At 51.6% G+C, this 20885-nt stretch overlaps 1 protein-coding gene across 3 annotated transcripts in view; it reads right to left on the reverse strand.

Annotated features, from left to right (window-relative positions):
- Positions 1-424: 424 nt before the first annotated feature.
- Positions 425-20885, reverse strand: part of EFNB3 (ephrin B3) — a 51178-nt gene continuing 30717 nt past the window's right edge. For 2 of the 3 annotated variants that reach the window (XM_020809621.3, XM_072977164.2), the window contains 4 exons: positions 16757-17049; positions 7028-7120; positions 5558-5662; positions 425-2947 (listed from right to left, as the gene is read on the reverse strand). In XM_020809621.3, the coding sequence (XP_020665280.1) occupies positions 2541-2947; positions 5558-5662; positions 7028-7120; positions 16757-17049 (898 nt within the window). In that variant the 3' untranslated portion in view covers positions 425-2540. The remainder of the gene's footprint in view (positions 2948-5557; positions 5663-7027; positions 7121-16756; positions 17050-20885) is intronic. The other variant, XM_020809624.3, reaches the window with a different exon arrangement.

Here is a 20885-nt window from a genome sequence, read left to right on the forward strand (position 1 = left end):
GAAGGGCGTAGAGGAGCAGGCGCGGATGGCCATCTTGGGGCAGAGGGAGGAGACCGCGCAGGAAAGGAATCCCAGACCCTTGGCTCCCCCCCCCCCGGGCACAGCCCTGGCATGGCTGGCACCCGTTTCCGCAGGACTGGTGTTTGGGGTAAGGGAGGGAGAGAATTTCTCGCTAATTTATTCCCCCCCGCCACCCTCAAGCATTTCTGAACTTGAACTCTGATTTCTCACAGCCCATCTGCTGCTCCTGAGCATGGGCAGAGTGGTTTTCTGCTTGCCGGCTGGTAGCTAACACCTACACCAAACGGCCATAGAGATGAAGGAGCACAGGGGGGAAAACCCCTTGTGGGTCTGGCCCTGGCAAGACCCTTTTGACCTTCAAAGCCGAGGCAGGGGAGAAAGAAAGAAAGAGTCGAAACCAAGCTTCACAAGAACTTCTATAATCAACAATGTCCAACAGTAAAATTCCACCGACAAAGCTAAGAAACTCTCAGATTTAAAAAAAAAACACAAAGCAAAACAAAACAACCCCCCCCCAAGAAACTTCTGTTAAAGCTGAAAAAAGACCAAATTTCCAACCCCCTCCCCGTTTCTGTTTCCCTTTATCAAAACAGGGAAGTCTGACCACATTTCCACCCGCCTAAACACACAAACGTCCGGCCTCTTTGCGCGTTCCACTACGGCTCACACACGACACACGGCTTCTTAATATCCACCAGACTGAGGCCACTGGGCAACGCACAGCCACAAGCTTCTCCCCCCCCACGCCAGGATGACCGAACAAACAAACGAACAACCCCAAAACGACCCAACATCGGGGGGAAACACACCCCCTCGCCCCATCTTCTCCAGCATGGTCAGAAGGGGAAGACACCCCACCCCCTATTTTGTTTGGCTTTTCTTTCTCTCCTTTTCTTCTTCTTCATCATCATCATTATCATCTTAGAACTGCAGAGCTGGAAGGGACCCTTATGGATCATCAAGTCAAGGAGGCACTGCGGGGGAATCAAACTCCCTAAGCAACGGAAACAAGGGAAAGGCCTTCCAAAATGGTTGCCCCTGGACGAAAGAAATGGGTCGCGGAGTCCAGTCTTGGGCAGCGGAGGCTCCCGTCACCCAAAACGTTTCCCGGATGCAAACGCTGTTCAAACAGCAGTATGTCAACAGTGGGGGGTAGAGGGGGGGGGACACGTCTGCCTCCTTCATCCCTTCCCTAGTGAAAATTTAAAAAAATATATAAAAAGTGGGGGGCAAAGGTACCAGGGCAGGCACAGAAACCAAGCTGAAAGATCGGAGCATTATATTTTCCGGGGGGGGGGGGGAAGGCACCAGTTCCCAGAACCTGAAGGGTTTTTTTTGGGGGGGAGCTGGAGCCCCACCCACCAAAAAAAAAAAGGTTCGAAGCTCTGCACGCCAATTGGTCAACACCGGCCCTGGAGGTGTGTCCTCTGTTGACTGGAAAGATGTCTGGTGGGTGAGTGCAGGGCAAAAGAGAGCTGGTCTGTGTCACCCTCTCCCATCAGGAATCCAAAGGAGTCAACGGGAATAAGGAAAAGCAATATTGCAGAGCTGAAATCAAACTTAGCAGAATGCTGAAATCACGAACGTTTCGAAATTTGAGGGGCACATCGGTGTGAGAAGGAAAGGCAAATCTTAAGTCTCAGTAGATTTCTTTTTAAGACAGTCACATTAAGTTCCAACCTCTACAGATTCAGGAGGTGGTGCTTTGTCCTCACAAAAGCAAGTCTAGCCGCTATAGCATGGATCTTCGGTATGGTATGAAAAAACAAAAACCAACCAACAAAAAAAAATACATTTGACTTATTGCCAGGAAATGTGTATATGAAGAATGTGCTCGGATTTTCCTTTTTCTTTTTTCCATTTTTTTCTTCTTTCAGCCACTTTTCAATTTCTTTTCTTTCTCTCTTTTCCGAAATTCATTTCGGCCAACAGTGCACATTAACAAGCCACCTTTGCGTGTTGGATCAGAGCTACGGGAATCTGCGCTGCAACACTCTCGAGCGCCAAAGTCACAAGGAGATAACAGGAGGGTTGCAGCCGGGCGGACATCCAGAAAAGACCACCGGCTTAGGATGAAGGGGGGGAAAAGTGTGTACACCTGTGTGTTCTGTTGTGAGGTGGTAGTGTAAGTCTCCGCCCTTTTTTCCAGCAGAGTACGGGATGTGAAGGAGGGGAAAGACGGTTTGCATCGCTCACATCGGACGGGAAGGGGGGGGGTCACGGCCCTCCCTCAGTTAATCCTTGCCGAGCTGGAATCCTCTGGAAGGGGAAGGCCATCAAGAGTCTGTGCCTTCACTGCGGGTGGGAGAAGGTCCAAGTTTCACTGACACCCCCCCCACTGATTGCCAGAGGGTGGCACCAGTAGCTGTGCGTTGACCCCCTTCCCCTTTGTGCAGCCTCGGGGGTGAACGAGAGGGGTGTGCAGGGTGGCGTCGTCCCGTCCACCCCGCCTGGGCCGAGTGTCTCCCCTCCCGGCCATGGAGGTCAAAGATGCAACCAGCGGGCACCTCGCCCCCTCCTCATACTTTGTAGTAGATGTTGGCGGGGCTCTGCGGGGGCATCTCCTGGACAATGTAGACGGGGTGGCCGTAGTCCCCGCTCACTTTCTCGTAGTGGGGACAGAAAGCGCTGTCCGAAGTCCTGAGTGGAATGATGATGTCGCTGGGCTCGGAGCCATTGTTGTTGCCGCCCCCGCTGCCTCCGCCCCGCTTGGGGCTGGTGAGGGTGCTGAGCGATAAAGGCGGGTGGTGAGACTCGCTGTGCTTGGCCCGGCGGTGGCGGTAACACAAGGCCCCCGTCACGGCTGCGGCCGCCAGCAGGACAAAGGCGGCCCCCCCAGCGGCCCCCGCGATGATTGGCACATTGGACTGCGGGAGGGGTCCGTTCTCGCCTCCCACCTTCCCAGTGGTGTTCCCAGTCGGAGGTCCTGGTTTTCAGGGGAGAGGAAAAGAGAGTTTAGGAGAGACCACACACACCCCAGGCATGCCATCTCCCTGCTTCCCCCGTTAGACAAACAAGGTCTTCAAGGCAGATAAAATGTTGGGGGGAAAAGGGAAGGGTGTAACTACATGGCAATTCACCCCATAGTTTGTGATGGAGTCTGCATGGAGTAGCGGTTTCACTCACATGCCTTTTGTGTTGTGTTTGTTTCTGGCATATGTGTGAGTGCATCCACCAGGGGCAGGTGGTGTTCTAGGGTGATGTTTGATGACTGAACCTCTTTTTGAAAAAAGAAAACTTGGAAGTGACATAGCACTGCATTGCTATAACTTGTTAAACTAGAGTGCTTATGTGACATAGCGCTAAATTGCAAAGGCATGGTTAAAAACTGTCCAGAGGAAAGAGAAGAGGTGGTCACTTGAGGAGGATGCACCAGCACGCGATGCTGTACTGAAGGGCGTGCCAGTCCAGCAGGAACATCATCCTCAAAGTGAGCACTTCTTGCCTTTCCTCCATACAATATTTTTAAATTATGCTTCTCCACTTCAGCACTAGATCAGATCAGCACTACGGTTTCAAAAGCTGTTCTATCAATTCGGCATCATGTCAATTGTTACATTTTTTAAAAAAGAGGCAGGGAAGAAAGAGGGGGTGATAAGAGGAGAGGTGACCTGTGATCTTGGTGGGGGGGATTAATGCCCCTCCCTATTGCTCAGGATAATTAAACATTCTGCATTGACGACAACAGCGATTCAACTGCCATAACTTTGAATCAAACAGGGACAGCTCTCCCTGAATTAAACAGGGAAAGCCCCCCCGAATCAAACAGGGACAGCCCCTCCCGAATCAAACAGAGACAGCTCCCCCCCCATCTAGTCACACTCTCTGTCTGTCTTGAGATCACTTCAGGCTTCAGGTCAAGTTTACACATTGATGGGTCTCTCACAAAAAGCCCTCTCCGTTTTTCAAGGCAAGGAGAGGTCTCAGCGGCATGCTTTTCCTCGCACGTCCAGTTCTCCTTGTGAGGAGGGCCCTGTTCACCTTGAGAGAGCAGCCAGACAGGCAACCTCAGTTGAGACCTGGCTTCTGTCCTGTCCCCTGGCCCTCACCTTGACCTGCAAGGTCTCCTCTCATTCACTCCCTGCAATCGAGCTGTTTGCTTTTCCTGCCATCCGTTTTACTAGAAATCACAGGGACCTTTCCGGTGTCCTGCTTCGGGAAGCTCCCTTTGCTGCTTTCTTCCACAGATTTGAGGGCAAGCAGGGCAGCTTTGAAAGATCAGCCCTTCCCTCTGGGGCAAAACCAGAGACGTGAGAATTTCCTTTTGTTTTGGTTTCGTTTTTTGGTTTTTTTGGACGACACCAAGCGTTCCTCGCCGGCTCGGATATTTTGGGAGCCATCGTTCCCCCGAAAGATGTGGGTCCTCCATCTCTTGGTGGCTCTCGTGGTCTTGCACACAGGACGGCCCAACCACAACCCCCCCCCATGACACCCTGCTTGCTCCGGTTGCTGGGCAGGGAGGGGGGGGCTTGTCATTGCCATTCCCAGGGAGGAAGAGGCAGGCCTGGTCTAAGTGGCTCCTTCTATTCCCCCCCCCCCAGTCTCTGATCTGTATAGAGTGAATTTAAAAAGAAGGGGTGAGTGACAACCGGTGGGTGAAGACACATCCAAGGAGCAGAGCGGCCCCCACTGAGATGGGCAAGGTGCGTGTTAGTGGCTGTCGACTCTGGTTAATGGAGCTAATTGCCTTCCCGACACCTCCCCTGGCCCAGCTTGGCAAGGTTCATCTCGAGCATCACTCTCAATAAAGCTCAACCGCATTGGGGTCCCTCCTCTCGGCTCCCTCGCCTTCCCCGAGCGGCGGAAGAGAAGCTGGAGAAGAGAACCTGACCGTCCTGCCAGGCCTGACCATCTTGCCAGGCCTGAGCCCAGCTGGAGGGCTCCTGGCTGGGCGGGTGGCCAGAGACCGAGAGTCCCAGCCGTGCTGACTCAGTAGCCGTCGTCGGTGCCCGTCTTCCAGCGGAGAGGGCTTTCAAACCTTCTGTCTCGGGAGCAGAGAGGAATGGGCTACGGGCCCAGGCAAAGCAGGGAGTCGGGACGCCTGGGTTCTCTGGAAAGAGGGAGGTCAGCGGAAGAAGGAGGGAGAGGACAGCCCTGGGCGCCTGGGTTTTCTCAGCCGGGCAGAACAAGGGGACTCCCCAGGAAAGGTGTGAACGCTCCCACCTTGATTCTCTGCATGGTGACTGGCGTCTATCTCCCTATCGTCTGCCCCCAATATTGGCAGGGACCCCAGACTGCCTACGGCCCCTTCTTTAAGCCTCAGGGTGCTCCACTTAAGACTGAAAGAGGGAATCCTTTCTGGGCGCGGGATGGTTTCGTGGCCGGTTCTTCCGGAAGCACAGTGCAGGAGCGTGGAGCGGATGAAAAAGGAAAAGCAGCGTGGATGTAGGGAACATGGCGTGGAAAGCGTGGGGCTCGAGTGGAGGTCCTGAGCCGGGGAAAAGGCCATCGAGATAAACCGAGCCGGGCACCGGCCACGAGAACAGGGAGGGTGGGTGCGTGGGAGGGTGGGTGGAGAACGGCAGGAAGGCCATACCTGGGTTGATCTCCTTGTTGGGCTCCACCGCGCCAGAGGCACCTCGCTCCTTCTCGGCAGGTGTGTCTGGGATGAACATCTGGGATTTGGTGCCCGTGTTGGGATCTGGGGGGCAAGGTCAAAAAGAAAGCAGTGGGCAAACGGGAAGGGGGGGGTGGCATACGGGCAGGGAGGGGGGAGGGACCCCCAAAGGGCCACGGACACAGGGAGACGCCCAGCCCTGCCCCACGCCTCCGGCCTTGCACGCCCGTCCGTGACCTTAAAGGCAATGCCATTCTTTAAAAAATTACCACCAAGGTTTGGTCGAATCACTCCCAGGATGCCTTCTTAAAACTTAAGACCGTTTTTAATGTGCAGTCGTTTTAATTATTCGATTGCATAGTTTAATGAGCCTATCATTTGATGGCTTTTTCATTTTAACTTATTTTTAATTCTACTCGTTTTAATATTGTGAACTGCCTTGAGTCCCCTTCTCAGGAGAAGGGCGGCGCGTTCTGCTAACGGGCAGCATTCCACTCCCGACAATTAATTTCTTTTAAAACCGAATAAAATTATTTTCCGGTTCGCACTGACCGCTGAGCTGAGGACGCCCCCCCCCCCGGAAGCATTCTTTCCCCTTACTTGAGCCAAAGTCTTGGGCAACTTTTAAATATATATATCTTTTAAATAAAAATCTCCCAAGGTCAGGAAATAAGTTCTAGGCAGGAAAGTTCACAGAGAGGTATTTTGCCTCCAAATTTCCCTTTCGGTTTATTCTAGCTTGAGAAGGGCCTGGAAAAGTCTCTTTTGAGATAAAAGTTTTTTTTGGGGGGGGGAATGGTTGGTCTGAGTGGTGCTTGGAGGCCGGATGTTGTTTAGGAATGGGGGGGGTGCAAGATCCATGAGAGGCAGCTGGAGCACCCCTGGAAAAGGGTGGCAATGGGTGAGGATGAGGAGGAATAATGATGTTGGAAGCAAAGCAGGGGGGCAGGCAGGGAAGAAAGGGGGGGTCAACGGCCATCTGGGGAAGTCAACGGCTCTCTAGAATATTACCCACCCACCCCTTTGTCCCATGCTTGACCATCATAGCAGTCTGCTTTCTCAAGGCATCGTCTTCATTCCAGGGGACCCACCCACTACCTTAGCTCCATCTCCTAACACGTGTGTAGGGCCTGGCGGGTGTGGGCTTTCCAGTTCTGGGGGGGCGGAGGGGGGGCTGCAGAGGGAAAGCACAAAGGACCCAGAATTCTGGCTGCTTGTCCTATGGCCAGGCTCAAGCCCGACCCCGAGGCCCTCCCCCATGTCCATGCTCCCCACCTTCCCCCTCCCAAGGGACCCCCTTTTCTTCTAACCACACAACTCCGCTCTTTCCCTAGGATGTTCTGGCTCCCCAAAAACGCCACCCAAAGGATGACCCCCCCCTTTCCCTAGGTTTCAGAGCTCTGATCTGTGGGTTCATCTTGACCGCCCTCTCCACCCCTGGGGACTTACGCTGTCCGACTTTCAAGACGACTTTCATGCCCCGGGACAGGCAGGCACCCCCCTTCATGTTCTCGAGCCCTTCCTTGGTGCCATCGGAGGTTGCTGTGGGGCAGAAATGAGAGAGAGAGAGAGAGAGAAAAAGAGGGATTAGCTTTTGTCATGGTCCAAGACCAGCGCTCAACCCGTGGAAGACCTACGGACTTGTAGGACACAGAAGTCACCGAGGTGGGACGCAAGGTTCTCATAACAAGTACAGTGGTGCCTCGCATAGCGAGGTTAATCCGTTCCAGATTAACCTTCGCTATAGCGAAACATCGCTGAACGGGACAGGGAAAGCCATTGGAACGCATTAAACATTGTTTAATGCGTTCCAAAAGGCTCCTTTACTCACCGTTCAGCGAGGTTTCCTATGGCCGGCAGCCATTTTCGCGCCCTCGTTAAGCGAGGGGAGGGCACGAAAATGCTGCGTGCGGCCATTACGGAGCTTCCGCTGGCCATTTTGTCCGCCGAACAGCTGATCGTCGGGCTTCGTTTTGCGAAGATCGGTAAGCGAAACGCTTACCGATCTTCGTAAAGCGATTTTCGCCCTATCTAAACGACGTTGAGCGATCGCATTAGCAATCAAAAAAAACGGATCGCTATGCGATTTCGTCGTTATACGGTGCGCTCGTTAAGCGAGGCACCACTGTACTTAAAAATGATTATCTTTTGCTCTTTATCACTTTCCACAGGAATAAAAGAACCCCCAGCGCTATTTACACATTTCAACTCCTAATGCAAGTGTGAATTCTCTTTGTCCGTGCTCCCTCCCAGCATTACTACTGCAATTTTTAATGTTCTTTGAATTTGTTACGAGTCATAAATATAACCACAGCACGCTCGTAAGTACAAAAACATCTTTCTTAGATAAAATGATTCTCTCCTGGGGGGGGGGAATCCAGGTTCTCAATACAGTGATGGGTAGAGCATAAAACACAAAAGAGTGAGCACCCCTGCAGCTAGAGGACTACAACACGTTGTACCTGGGGATGCTCTCGAAGGCGGGAGACTCCAACTACTTCAAAAATGAGTTCGGAAGAGCTTTGGCCAGCACCAGAAACCCAAAACAATGTCCAGCCATTCTTACAGCTACCAGTCCATTTCTGAACACCAACCTGGATGGGTTTGGGATCAGGGGCCCTGAAAGGAAGCCTATCTCTGTACAGAAATTATTATTTAATGCTTTCCTCTGAGCGTCCCTGACATCGAAAGCAGGAAAAGTGGGCAGAAACCTGCTTTTCAGTGCAAGCGTCCAATCTTTCATGTGAAGTCCTTCTTAATTTGCTAATATTTTCACGTTAGATAAAGACACCCAACCAATAATATGTTCAATGGCTCGTGTGTTCATCTGCTCTTTTAAACTTGTTTGCTCAGTGCTATCATATAGTTGTATAGAAGTGAGAGCTGGACCATAAAGAAGGCTGACCGCCGAAGAATGGATGCTCTCTAACTGTGGTTCTGGAGGAGACTCTTGAGAGTCCCCTGGACTGCAAGGAGAACAAACCTATCCATTCTAAAGGAAATCAACCCTGAATGCTCCCTGGAAGGACAGATCCTGAAACTGGGGCTCCAATACTTTGGCCATCTCATGAGAAGTGAAGGCTCCCTGGAAAAGATCCTGATGTTAGGAAAGTGTGAAGGCAAGAGGAGAAAGGGGACGACAGAGGAGGAGATGGATGGACAGGGTCATCAAAGCGACCAACAGGAATCTGACTCAACTCCAGTGGGAGGCAGTGGGAGACAGGGGGCCTGGCGTGCTCTGGTCCATGGGGGTCACGAAGAGTCGGACAAGACTTAAAGACTAAATGACAACAACAATCATATGGGTATTATAAATGTAATTATAACTTTACTTTTATTGTGTACGCATTATAGGTAAAAACAAAATAAAAAGCCAAAAGTAAAAAAAGAAGACAAAAAGGTGGTGGCACCTTCAAGATTAATTTTTATCTCTGTTTAATGTGGGCTTTTGTGGACAAGTTCATCCGACATGAATCTATTGTGTCAGTCGCCCTGAGAATATATATATATTTATTTAATTTTTAAAAATAACACAACGACCCAAAAATAAATAGGTGGGGGTCGACCGACTATCGGAGAGCTCTGAAGATATGAAGGGAAGATTAAGGCGAGGCAATGAAAGAGTCCGGGAAGCAGGTGGCGCTCGGTCGTCCTGCAAAGGTGGGCGCTGTGAACTAGGAAGAAGAAGGCCAGGCTCTCAGGCCATCGCAGAAGGCCAGAGGAGATTTCCTTAATCGCTCCAGATAGGAGAAGGCAGACCTTGTTATTAAGAGGATTGAGGGAGATTAGGCCTTGGGGTAGAGGCGGTGCAAAGGTGTCTGTCCCTGATCCCAACCTGCCGGGCAACATGGGGTCCCCTCCGAAGCCCCTCCATGCTCCCTGCACTGCCCACCCACCCCACCTCCGGCCGCCGCAGGATGCTCTGCAGGGCCACTGAATATTTAAACAAGATGTTGAAATATTTGCATAGACAAAGTCCCTCTCCTGATCTGTTCATCAGCCAGCCACCGCAGAGATGAGCAAGGAGACGGTCGGAAGGCAACCGGTCCTGCCCCAGCCAAAGAGGGCTGCGGAGAGAACCCAGGTGTCCTGGCAAGCCGACAGCCTCCCTGGTCTGCCAGCGCCCGCTTCTCACCACCAGGCACATGGGGAGCAGTCCAACCCCGCAGGCCCATTCTTGCCCAGAAGGAGAACCCCCGATTATGGGGATACTCCCGTAAACAGCTGAGATCTGGGGGAGAGTCTGGGCTAAAGCCAAACCAGGAGAGAGAGAGGGAAAAAAAGACAAGAGGCACTCTTTCGGCAAAGTCACCATTGACCCAGATCTGTCCGCATGCAGACTCGCGTCGCGCGGCGTTGAGCAGAATTAGCTATGAAGGCCTCCGTTGGATCTTAGCCCAGCCACGGAAGGAGGACCCCTCTCCCTCCGCTGCCATCTCCCCTCCCCAAGGGAGGGGCAGCCATCCTCAGGAGTGTGATCACCACGATGCAGAAGCTGACCCCTTCGCGTGATGATTCTTTTAGGAGGTTAAATCCTGTTGCCATCACGGAGCTCCTTTCGGGGCCGATTTTCACAGCCTTCCAGAATTCGAGAAACAGAGCCTACAGAATCACAGAGGCGGCAGCGGAGGGGGGGGCATACTTCTGAAGACTTTTACAAAGAGGAAATAATATTTTTTTTGCAGATTTGTTAAATGGGGGGGGGGGAGAGCAGAAATCCAGGGAAATGTTCTCAGAAGGCTCCCATCGAACCGTGACATGGCACCTTGTCCACTTCGGAGATAAAGCAGGAACCGTGGGCCGCTCACGTCAGCGGGCCGAGCCAGATGATGGGCTTTGCAACTGGTTGGATTGCTCCCTGGTTTAGGTAGAGGTTGGGAGTTCGATTCCCCCCCCCACGGTGCCTTCAAGGAGAAGAGCCAGCCTGGGTGGCCTTGGGCAAAAGCTGCACTGTCGTCCCGGGGCGCCCTCTAGAGGAAGGGAAGTTGCACGTTTAATATCCCACAATGCCCCTCCTTGTAGCATTCCCCAGGGCTTTGTGGGAAATTAAAACGGAGGCCAGGTTCTGGATAATCCCATATCTGGCGACCCAGTGCCGACCGGACATTCCCAGCAAGGATGGGTGAACACCATCGGGACCCCAAGCAATGCAGGCCATGATCCGAGAAGGCAAAAATGTCCACCCCAACGCCTATTTCCGTGTGGCCTCTTTTGGGTAGGACAGTCCTCTGCCCTACAGTGTGCTGGAGAACAAGTCCCCCTTTCTCAAAGCATCCTTCATCTGACAGGCTGTCCGGTTGATATCGAAAGACCAAGAGTCATAAGGAGAGAGATCCCGTCGCTTTTAAGCAGTTCATCCTTCACCAGGTGCCGTATTTGGGCAACAGAGTCAATGCAAACCCCCCCGTGGCTTGCTTGCTCGCTCCTTCACTAGAGCGAGATGGCCCCTATACGTAGACCTGTTTAAACGACACCAATCATTTCTGATTTTGCATCTGCCTTGTCTATGCCAACCTGATGCAAGCCAGCGTCCACTTTCAACCACTTTTCGGTGAGAAGGAAGGGGCCAGCCACCCTTCCGCACCACAGCCCCTAGCTCCTTCTTGCAAACGGGTGGCTCCCAAGCATCCACCGAAGGCTCTCCCAGGCTGGGAGGGAGGGTTGTTCCCCCCACACACACACACGTTTTCACAGCACCCGGACCAGGAGAAACAGGGACTCGAGTTCCGTTTGAGGCGACGAGGAGGGAAGAAGGCAGCTGCTCCAGGCTGCCTTTCAATGGAAGACGAAGAGGATGACACGCCAGCCTGTGTGCTACAGCCTCCATCAGAAACGGGGGGTCCCGGGGATCCCCGTTTGCTTTGCAGAGAAACATTGGCCCTAATGGTTTGAAAAAGAAAAAAAGAGGGGGGTCGCGTGCATGGAGCGCCGGGACTCTCTTGCCGGCAGCTGCCGGGGGCGCTGGGAAGCCGGGCCCGTCGGTTCAGTTTAGATGCGCTCGGCTGAGCCCTCACAAAGAACACGCCTGGCCGAGGGTGGGGTGGGTGGTGGGCGCACGATTAAAAGAGATGGTAGACAGGACAGGCCTGAGAGAGAGAGACAGACAGAGAGGGAGGAAGCCACTGCTCAGTGGATCCCAAAATGAGTGGAGTGCGTGCCGCTGAGCTGCTACCCAGAAAGATGTTGTGTGCACCACACTACTCAACACACCATGCATGGTGGTGGGCACCTACTATCTAATTTAATCTGCTTTCTATTCTTTTCTTTTTTTTCCCACCCTCCTCCCTTGTTTTTTAAAGACAGGCTGGAACTTAAGGCCTTCCTGGATATCACAGTCCCTTTAAGGATAAAGGAACACAGAATCACAAAATCATGGAATGGGAAGGGGGCCTCTAAAAGGCCATCCAGTCCAACCCCCGCTGCACAAGGCAGGAATAGAAAAAGCAGATCTGCCAGGGGGTTTGCCTAGGTTTCCCTGGGGTTGGAGCGCTCACCGCCTCCCGAGGCCACGGGCTCCACTGTCGTACCGCTCTAACAGTTGAGACGTTTTTCCCGATATTTAGCCAAGGGCAAGACCTTAGAAAGCACCCAATTTTTTTTTTTTTGGTACTACAACTCCCAGGATACCTCTGTCAATGATGGTTGCTGGATTCTGGGAGCTACAGTCCGAAAAGGGGAAATTTTCTGGGCTCCAGACAGGAAGACACTAAAATATGCTTTTTCTAGCAAAGCCATCAGGAAATGAGCGAGGGAGGAATGAGTTTATTGGACAAAAGAGCAGGCGCTGCCGCCTACCTGCCTGGCCCTCCATCTTTTCTCCCCTTGAGAAAAATGCATGGACCTTTTTTGAATATTTTCCCCTTCCCCTCTACCTACCTACCTACTTACCCACCCTTCCCTCCCTCCTTCTTTCTATTGATCCATGGCCAGTTCCTTCCTTCCTTCCTTCCTTCCTTCCTTCCTTCCTTCCTTCCTTCCTTCCTTCCTTCCTTCCTTCCTTCCTTCCTTCCTTCCTTCCTTCCTTCCTTCCTTCCTTCTCTCCCTCCCTCCCTTTCTTTTCCTTCCTTCCTTCCTTCCTTCCTTCCTTCCTTCCTTCCTTCCTTCCTTCCTTCCTTCCTTCCTTCCTTCCTTCCTTCCTTCCTTCCTTCCTTCCTTCCTTCCTTCCTTCCTTCCTTCCTTCCTTCCTTCCTTCCTTCCTTCCTTCCTTCTATCCATCCCCAGTTCCTTCCTTCCTCTCAGCTGTCTTGTGCTCTTCCCTCATGCTTGGCTGGGCATAAAATCATCTGACGGGGGGGAAAAAATCTGGGTCAACGACGCCTTGCCACCCTAAAAAAAAAACAAAAAACCCACCACCACGTCCATCTCGATCCTCCTCAAGGGGCTGCTTCCATCATCAGCCAGCTCCGAGGGAGGAAGTGTCATCTTTGAAGGGAGGGTTACAGAGGGACACCTCGCGCAGAAAAGCCAGCCGTTGCCTTGCCCGGGGAGCAGAGCCCATGACCTTGAATTGCATCCACTTGGAATATATAAATATATAAATGGCAATAACAGGAGTCCCCCCCCGCTTCCCGTTTGCCAGCCCCACCGGAGACACGGCAGACGGGGACGAAGGCAAAGAGTGGGTTTTCTTTCAACCGTCTCTCCTTGCCCAGGGGCTTATACCAGGCTACAAAGCAGCGAGAACTGAAGATGGAAGAAGGGCAGAAAGAGAGAGATTATTTATATAGAAATTGTGTGTGTGTGTGTGTGGGGGGGGAGACGTTGCACGCATGCTCACAACCATGTGTGTGTGAGAGAGGCAAAAAAAAAAAGAGAGATTGTGAGTGAGGGAAAGGGAGCACTCTCCCCCCCCCTCCAAACCCGTGGGGCTGTGACATTCATAAATCCAGGCCTTGACAGCCTTAACCTCCAGCCCCCCACCTATTGAAGAAGCTTTCCCCCCCCCTCCAATGTGGGGAAAAAGAGAGTGGCGCCCCCCCCCCTCTTTCCAGGCCCAGAAATAGTGGCATCTCCATCGTGGTCCATGGGCCACGAGGGGCCCTTTTTCCAAAGAGCCCTGGAGCCAAGAAGGGGGTCTGGATTTGATGGGCCCCCCCATGGCGGGAAGGGAGCCGGGGGGGGGGACGGGTGGGTGGGGCTGGCGGCAAACCAGCCCCTGGTTGCCAAGTCTCTGGCTCGTACAGGTTTGCTGGGAGACAGTTGCCATGGCGATGGCTGAAGGGCCACCCTAGGCAGCCGGAGCTGATGCAGCGACGACGGGGATGCTGTGGGGTGGGGAGAGGAAAGGGGAGAGGAGAGGAGGGGGGGTCCCTAATGGACTCCCTTTCTCCACCCCTTCGAAAAGGGGGTGACTAGCCCTGCCTCGGACGCCCCCTCCTCTCCTCGTGCCTTGCAGGTCAAAAGGGCTTCATAAGAATAGCCGGTTGGCTCTCCTTGGGCTCTCCTTGAAGGCCAACCCCGTCTTCTTCCGAAGATCTGGCTGGCTGCAGCCCGTATCATGGGGGGTTTGCAAAAACACAGCCGGATCAGAACATGGTAGCCCAGGGCGCGGCCCTGGGGGGGCCACCAAACTTTATCAGGCTTGGACATCTTTGAAACCAACCCTGTCCCAGGAAAGCCACTGTTTCCAGCCACGCGTCCTACCTCCAGGGTGACGAGACCTCTCATGGTTGCGGACCCCACGCCTCAAGAAGGAGGCTGACCGATTGGAGCACGTTCATGGGGGGGAGGACAACGAGGAGGATCAGGGAAAGATGGAAAAAGAACTGGGCTGGTTTAGCCTAGAGCAAAAAAGGGTTGACCGGAGAACCCATTTCAAAGACTTGGAAGACTGTCCTACCGAGGAGGGGCAGGATCGGTTCCCCCGTCCTCCAAGGGTGCAGGATGCATCATAATGGGATCAAGCGACAGGAAGCCAGATTTAGGATGAACATCAGGGGGAAAAAACTTCTCAACTGTTAGAGCAGTACGACAAGGGATCCCATGACTCCAGCCCTGGAGGCACGCAAGAGAAACTTAGACAACCCCCTGGCAGATCTCCTTGGCTTTGTGTTCCTGCCTTGAGCAGGAAGAGGGTTGGACTAGATGGCCTTTGAGGCCCCTTCCAACTCAGTTGTTCTGTGAAAAACATCTCAACTGTTAGAGCAGTACGACAAGGGAACCCACGACCTCGGAAGGGGATGAGCCCTCCAAAACTTGAGGCATTCAAGAGGAAATGGGGCAACGACCTAGGCTATATTGGCCTAGCCTTATGGGCCCCTGTGAACGTCATTATTCTATTGGCCTTGGCCGGTGGGGCTGCTGGGAGATGTAGTCCAAAGCGTCTGGAGGGACAAGCATGTAGAACAGCAGGAATAGGATATCTATTTACCCTTGCAAACAGAGAGGTTGTCCTGTTTACTCTTTGTTTACCCTTCCACCTGCCTTGCTTAGCTAGACTGTAGACTGGCATGGGGCAGAGGCCTGACCTCCTGTTATTCATAACCTATTCTGGTATAATATACATGGTGCTTCTCCTGTTTTGGGCTTGAGGTGGGAGAATTCAGCAAGACGTTCCAGGAATATATATATATATGTATGTAAATAGTTGAGATTTGGCTGAGCAAGGCTCTGCTTTGTTCACACCTGCTTTCTCCCGCCTTCCTGCTCCTAGACCCACACATTTACCTTGGATAAGGAGAAGGAAGAATATCTCTAAGATGATGTCTCCCATTATGAGCTGGCTTGGTTGTTAAGATCATCAAGAGAGGCCTTTCTCTTGGTCCTGCCACCTTCACAGGTGCGTCTGGTGGGGACACAGGAAAGAGAGCCTTCTCTGTGGCTGCTCCTTTAGACTCTGGAACTCCCTCCCACTGGAGGCCAGCCTGGCCCCGTCTTGGCTCTCCTTCCACAAGCGGGCAAAATACCTTTCTCTTCAGGCAGGCTTTCCCTTCATGACTGGCTAACCGAGTGTGGATTACTAAACGGATTATGGTAAGAGACAGCGCATTTTCGCGAAGGGAGCTGTGTCTTCATCCTTCGTCCCATGCAAGGCGTGCCCCTGCCCCCCCCCCCCGAAAGGGAAGAGGGTTCTACCAAGGAACTGGGGGTCCCATCTTTGCTGGCCTCTTTGCTTTCTCCTGCCCTACATATGTTGAGGGACACTGGGGGGGGGGAAGGCAAGAGAAGTGGGAAGGCCTCAAGTTAGGCAGGGGCTGACATTTGTGCTCACCTGTATTCCACACACGCTCACCTGGATCGGGCACGAAAGCTAAAAGCACCCACCAAGGTTTGAATAATTGGGGAGGCAAACAAAGGGTGTTCCTCTGCCTCCGGAACAACCAACTTCAGCCCGTTCTCATCTAAAATTAGCCCTAAAATGTCCAGAGAGAAGACATCTGAAGAACCCCCCCTTTTTTTGTGATCCTGACAACCACAGAGACATGCTCTTAAGTCCAATTCTGGGCGTCCCGTTGCTTTGGATGTAGCTGAACACCAGGGCCGAGTTGGTATTCTAAAATGCTCTTTGCAAACAATCCACAAACAATCATGTAAAGCCCTTTGACCTGTGACCAGGTCAGGGGGAAAAAAAGAACCAGGTAAGAACACCTTTACATTGCTAAGTCCAGAAAAATAACATTTCCATGCTTTGCTTTTAGTTCTGGTTGCATATTCAGTTATAGACACTTGTGTGGTTTTTTTTTTTTAAGTTTGTTTTTTTTTGGGGCTCTATTTGTATTTGGGTTTCATCATTTTCTTTGCCCTGGTTTTCTAGTTTGGCCAGCCACCTTGCAATTTAGCTTGGTGGACTAAAGGTGAATTAGTAATAAATGAAAATCAAAGCACCCACAGGGCCCGAGCGCATGACCCAAATCAAGCTCAATCTCTCTCCTCCTCCTGTTTTCAACTTTCCTTTCATTCTGTCTTTTCCAACACTTTTACCCCGTCTTCCTGTTCTTCTGAATCTGCCTTCCATCAGGTCTTGCACCCGGGAGACGGCTGTTGTGATGCCTATAAAAATAAGAGCCGAACGCCTACAGAGATCCCCAGGGCTGGGTGTGTTAATCCCCCTCTCTCTCTTCCAGTCCTGTGCGGGATTGGGTACAGGGTGCACCCTTTTAGATCTCAGCGTTCAGAAAGAAAAAGAGGTGAGGGGGAGGGAAAACAACAACAACATCAACTCACACACACACAACTTACTGATGATGTAATAATCCTGGTTGGTCTTGAACTCATGGCCCCAGAGGTTTGGGCTGTACTCCTGGAACTTGATGGTGAAGCGCATGTCGTGCTCGGGCCGGTCGCAGGTCAGCAGCAGGTTGGGGGTCCGTAGGATCTCGCAGCGCTCGGCCTGCTCTGTCTGAACCAGGTAGAGTTTGTAATATTCATAGTCCTCGGTGGAGAACGGCCCCAAGGGCACCGAGCGTGGGCAGATGAGGTCCAAGCGGTCGCCGATTTGGGGGTACAAGACGTAGCCGCCCTCGTTCTGGAACCTGTAGGGGTGGAATGGGAGGGTCAGCCAAAGGAAGCAAGTGGGCGGGTCAGAGGAGCAGCAAAAGTCCCCCCCCCTTCTCTCTTTTGTCCACTTCCAGGACATTTTGGGTTCAAGGTCAAGGGGCCAGAAATCAGCCCCTCGGATGCTAGGATTCTCTAGGAAGGGAGCCAGACAGAATAGTGGGAACCAGAACCCCTTGGTTCCTGGAGAGGAGGAGAGCATGCCATGCTTAATTGCTCAATTGCTCAATTAATTAATGCAATGCTTAATTAGGACAACAAAACAAGCTATGCCAAGCTCCAAGCCTGCTCTTGCTTGGCCTGGTCTGTGGGGTCATATTCTCTGCACATGCCCAGAAACACTGGTGTTTTTTTGGGGGGGGAATTGCTAATATTAATGCACCAAATTTAGCTCAGTCATTGAAAGAAGTTCTAGTGCTTATGCAGAGCATGGAAAAATTAGGAAGGCTTAGGGTTGCTTTAACCTGAGGAAGGCTGCAGAAATGTATTTTTTATTCAGAAACACCCCTACTTTGTTTTCAAAAGCAAATATTAGAAATGAGAACTCCAGAAGCCGGGGAATAAAACTTCTCCAGTCATTCCAGAGTTATAACCGGCAGCCAAGAATGGTCATCACGTTCGGGGCATATCGTGAGATGATAAAGAGGTAACCGGATAAGACAATAGCGCTAGCAAAGTTGAAGGCAGTAGGAAAAGAGGAAGACTGGACATGAGATGGATTAACTCACTAACAAAGCCCCAGTTCTGATAGGAGGTATCTATCCGTTTGTCACAGCGAGTTATGCAATTTTGCTTATGCACACATAATTCACCAAAAGGAATCCTGGCCAGTGAGAGAAGCCACTACAGCCTTGTGTTTGCAGGATCGAAGGATGAGCAACGAATGACCAGACCTTTGGGGTGGGAGCGTGGCGTACTTAACTCACAGAGCTGGCATAAGTTGGAAGCAACTTGACGACACGGAACAAGACCCACGACAACAATCACTGGGTATGCCCTTCTTTGGCGGTGCAGAGTCGGACCAAATTCCTGCCAACCCCTTTTCTGTTTAGACTGGGGAATGCGAAATATCTTCTTTTCAAAAAAGGGAGAGAGAGAGAGAGAGAGAGAGAGAGACTTGGCCATGTATTGGGAGAGGTTTACTTCCCACAGTACGTGCAGACATGGTTCCTTTGTGCTCCCCTCGCCTCCGCTCCAGAGAGAAGGTGTTGCGGTGTGTCTGAAACACAAGCAAACCTGCCCAACCTGTTCGGCCGAGGCAGCCGCCAGGTGAGCACCATCTCCTCGGGGCTCGGAGCCCCTCGTGCAAACACGTTCTCACAGCCCTATGGGAGTGCTTATCTGGGCTTAGGACCTGGGCGCTTGAGTTTTATCTCCATCCTGGAGAGCTACCACATGGGGAGAAAGCTGAACGACAGTGTTTTTTAAAAATGATTATAATCCCTAATTATGTGCCATCAAGTCAATTCTGGTGACCCTTTCAGGGGTTTTCCAGGTAGAGAAGACTCAGGAGTGGTTTCCTGCTCCCTTCTTCTTGGGTCACCCTGGGACGGTGCAACTTGCCCAAGGCTACGGAGGCTGGCTCTACTCACAAGGAGGCACAGCGGGGAATTGAACTCCCAACTTCCGGCTCCCCGGCCAAATACTTAAAACAACTGAAAAGTCGTAATACGAAGCCTGGATCCAATGGCTAGACCCAACCGGAGTAGACCCATGTCATCACAATTAGATTTACACATGCGCTCATTTACTATTTCGCAGATGAGTCAATGGGTCAACTCTGGTTGAGTTGCAACTTGATGGAGGCCCAAGTAAACGAATTACGAGGTACGCAGTGTGGTATAATGGATAGAGGAGTGATGGGCTTAACTGCTGGACAAACCACTAGGATTTCTTCAATTGGGAGAAAACCCCAGTTTAACCGTCCTGCTGTGTGTATTGCGGTGTTTAGCCCATTTTTCAACACACACACAACTCAGATAAAATGAGATTCTATCGAAGAGTAACAGATTCAAACGGAACGAAACAACAAAGCCAAGAAATCCCAGTGCCTACGCAGCCTGAGAATGCTCCCCTCTGGAGACTAATTTTTGGCATCTGTCTTCAATTTAATTCCTCCCCTCTCCCTTCTCTTCTCCAGAAAAGCAGAAGGGCCTCCGTCCATTGGTTTGCACATGCCGTTGTTGCAGCCTCGGCGCACCGCCCTCCCAGAGCCGGCTAGCGCTAGAGGACCGACCCACAAAAGAGTCCAGCCCTATATTCAAACCTGTTGACATTTAACCCCAAAGCTGCGGGGGGGGGGAGGAGCTGGGACCCGATCAGGCTGCCAAATGAGATAATAGCAGGGAGAAGAAGGGGCATGGTTGAGGCCTGGGGGTCAGCAGAGCCGTGGATAGCAGCCAGGATACCGCCTGGGTTCCACTCTTAGCTTTGAACAAGGACTAGCTGAGACTGCGCCATTTTCGGAATCAAGGAGAAAAAAGATGGAGCAGGATTTCGTGCATTGCTATCTCCTGTCCTAAATAAGTGGCACCAGAGCTTTGGAAAGTGGTTGGTTTGCTCTTTTAGCAAGTTAGCAGGGTTATGATTCCATCCCAAATCATTAGCTACCATTCTAACGTACACACAGCCTGTGCCTCTTTGTTTGAAGAGTGTGAGATCCAACCCACAGCTGCCACAGCTTGAATACAACAGCAGCCTGCCTCTTTCTTGACTTACATCTCAGAAATTACGGGGCGTTTGGCCCCATCCATCCTGTCGTGAACTTTTGGACTCTACCTCTAAGAGGAACATTCCTGGCAAAAGCCATCATACCATAAACTTTCAGACTTTTAAGCTCTTCACACTGGTACAAGCCTGACGAAGTGGTTCTTTCTGATCTACGAAAGCTTGCATATTGTACTGTAAGATGATTTTCTTTTTTTAGTAGTCTATAAAGGTACTGCCTACTCTGGCATTTGTATTTTCTAATGACCACACGGATCCCCTTTATTTCAATGGAACTTTGAAAACCGAATTCCATCCCCTCCATTTTCCATATCTGAAAATTAACTAAAACAATTACTTCTGGTGACATCGTTAAGAACAACAACAACAACAAAAACCCCACTGAGACTATTGGCTTGTGGTGCAAAACACCTCCTTCTCTCAGCCACTGTTCCATGGCCCCGACATGCACAGAATGGCACCCCGCAGCTCAAAGCAGCCTGCACATGTTTGCACTTGAACCGTGTGCTATTTCTTCTCCACTGTTTGGTGAGGCTGCACATCTCTAACTCTTAACTGAAAATTATGTCTCAAAGGGAGGGACATTTTCCCTTTATTTACCAAGTCAATGAAAGAATTAAACATGATAACAGTATTAAACATGAAACCATAGTCAAAGCTATGGTTTTTCCTGTAGTGATGTAGGGACGTGAGAGCTGGACCATAAAGAAGGCTGACCACCAAAGAATTGATGCTTTTGAATTGTGGTGCTGGAGGAGACTCTTGAGAGTTCCCTGGACTGCAAGGAGAACAAACCTATCAGTTCTGAAGGAAATCAACCCTGAGTGCTCACTGGAAGGACAGATCCTGAAGCGGAGGCTCCAATCCTGTGGCCATCTGATGAGAAGAGAAGACTCCCTGGAAAAGACCCTGATGTTGGGAAAGTGCGAAGGCAAGAGGAGAGAAGGGGATGACAGAGGAGGAGATGGCTGGACAGGGTCATCAAAGCGACCAAGATGACTTTGATGCAACACCGGGAGGCAGTGGGACAGGAGAGCCTGGCGTGCTCTGGTCCATGGGGGACACGAAGAGTCACACACAACTTAAC

Source organism: Pogona vitticeps, chromosome 6 (genome assembly GCF_051106095.1).
Source record: "Pogona vitticeps strain Pit_001003342236 chromosome 6, PviZW2.1, whole genome shotgun sequence".
NCBI classification, from domain to species: Eukaryota; Metazoa; Chordata; class Lepidosauria; order Squamata; family Agamidae; genus Pogona; species Pogona vitticeps.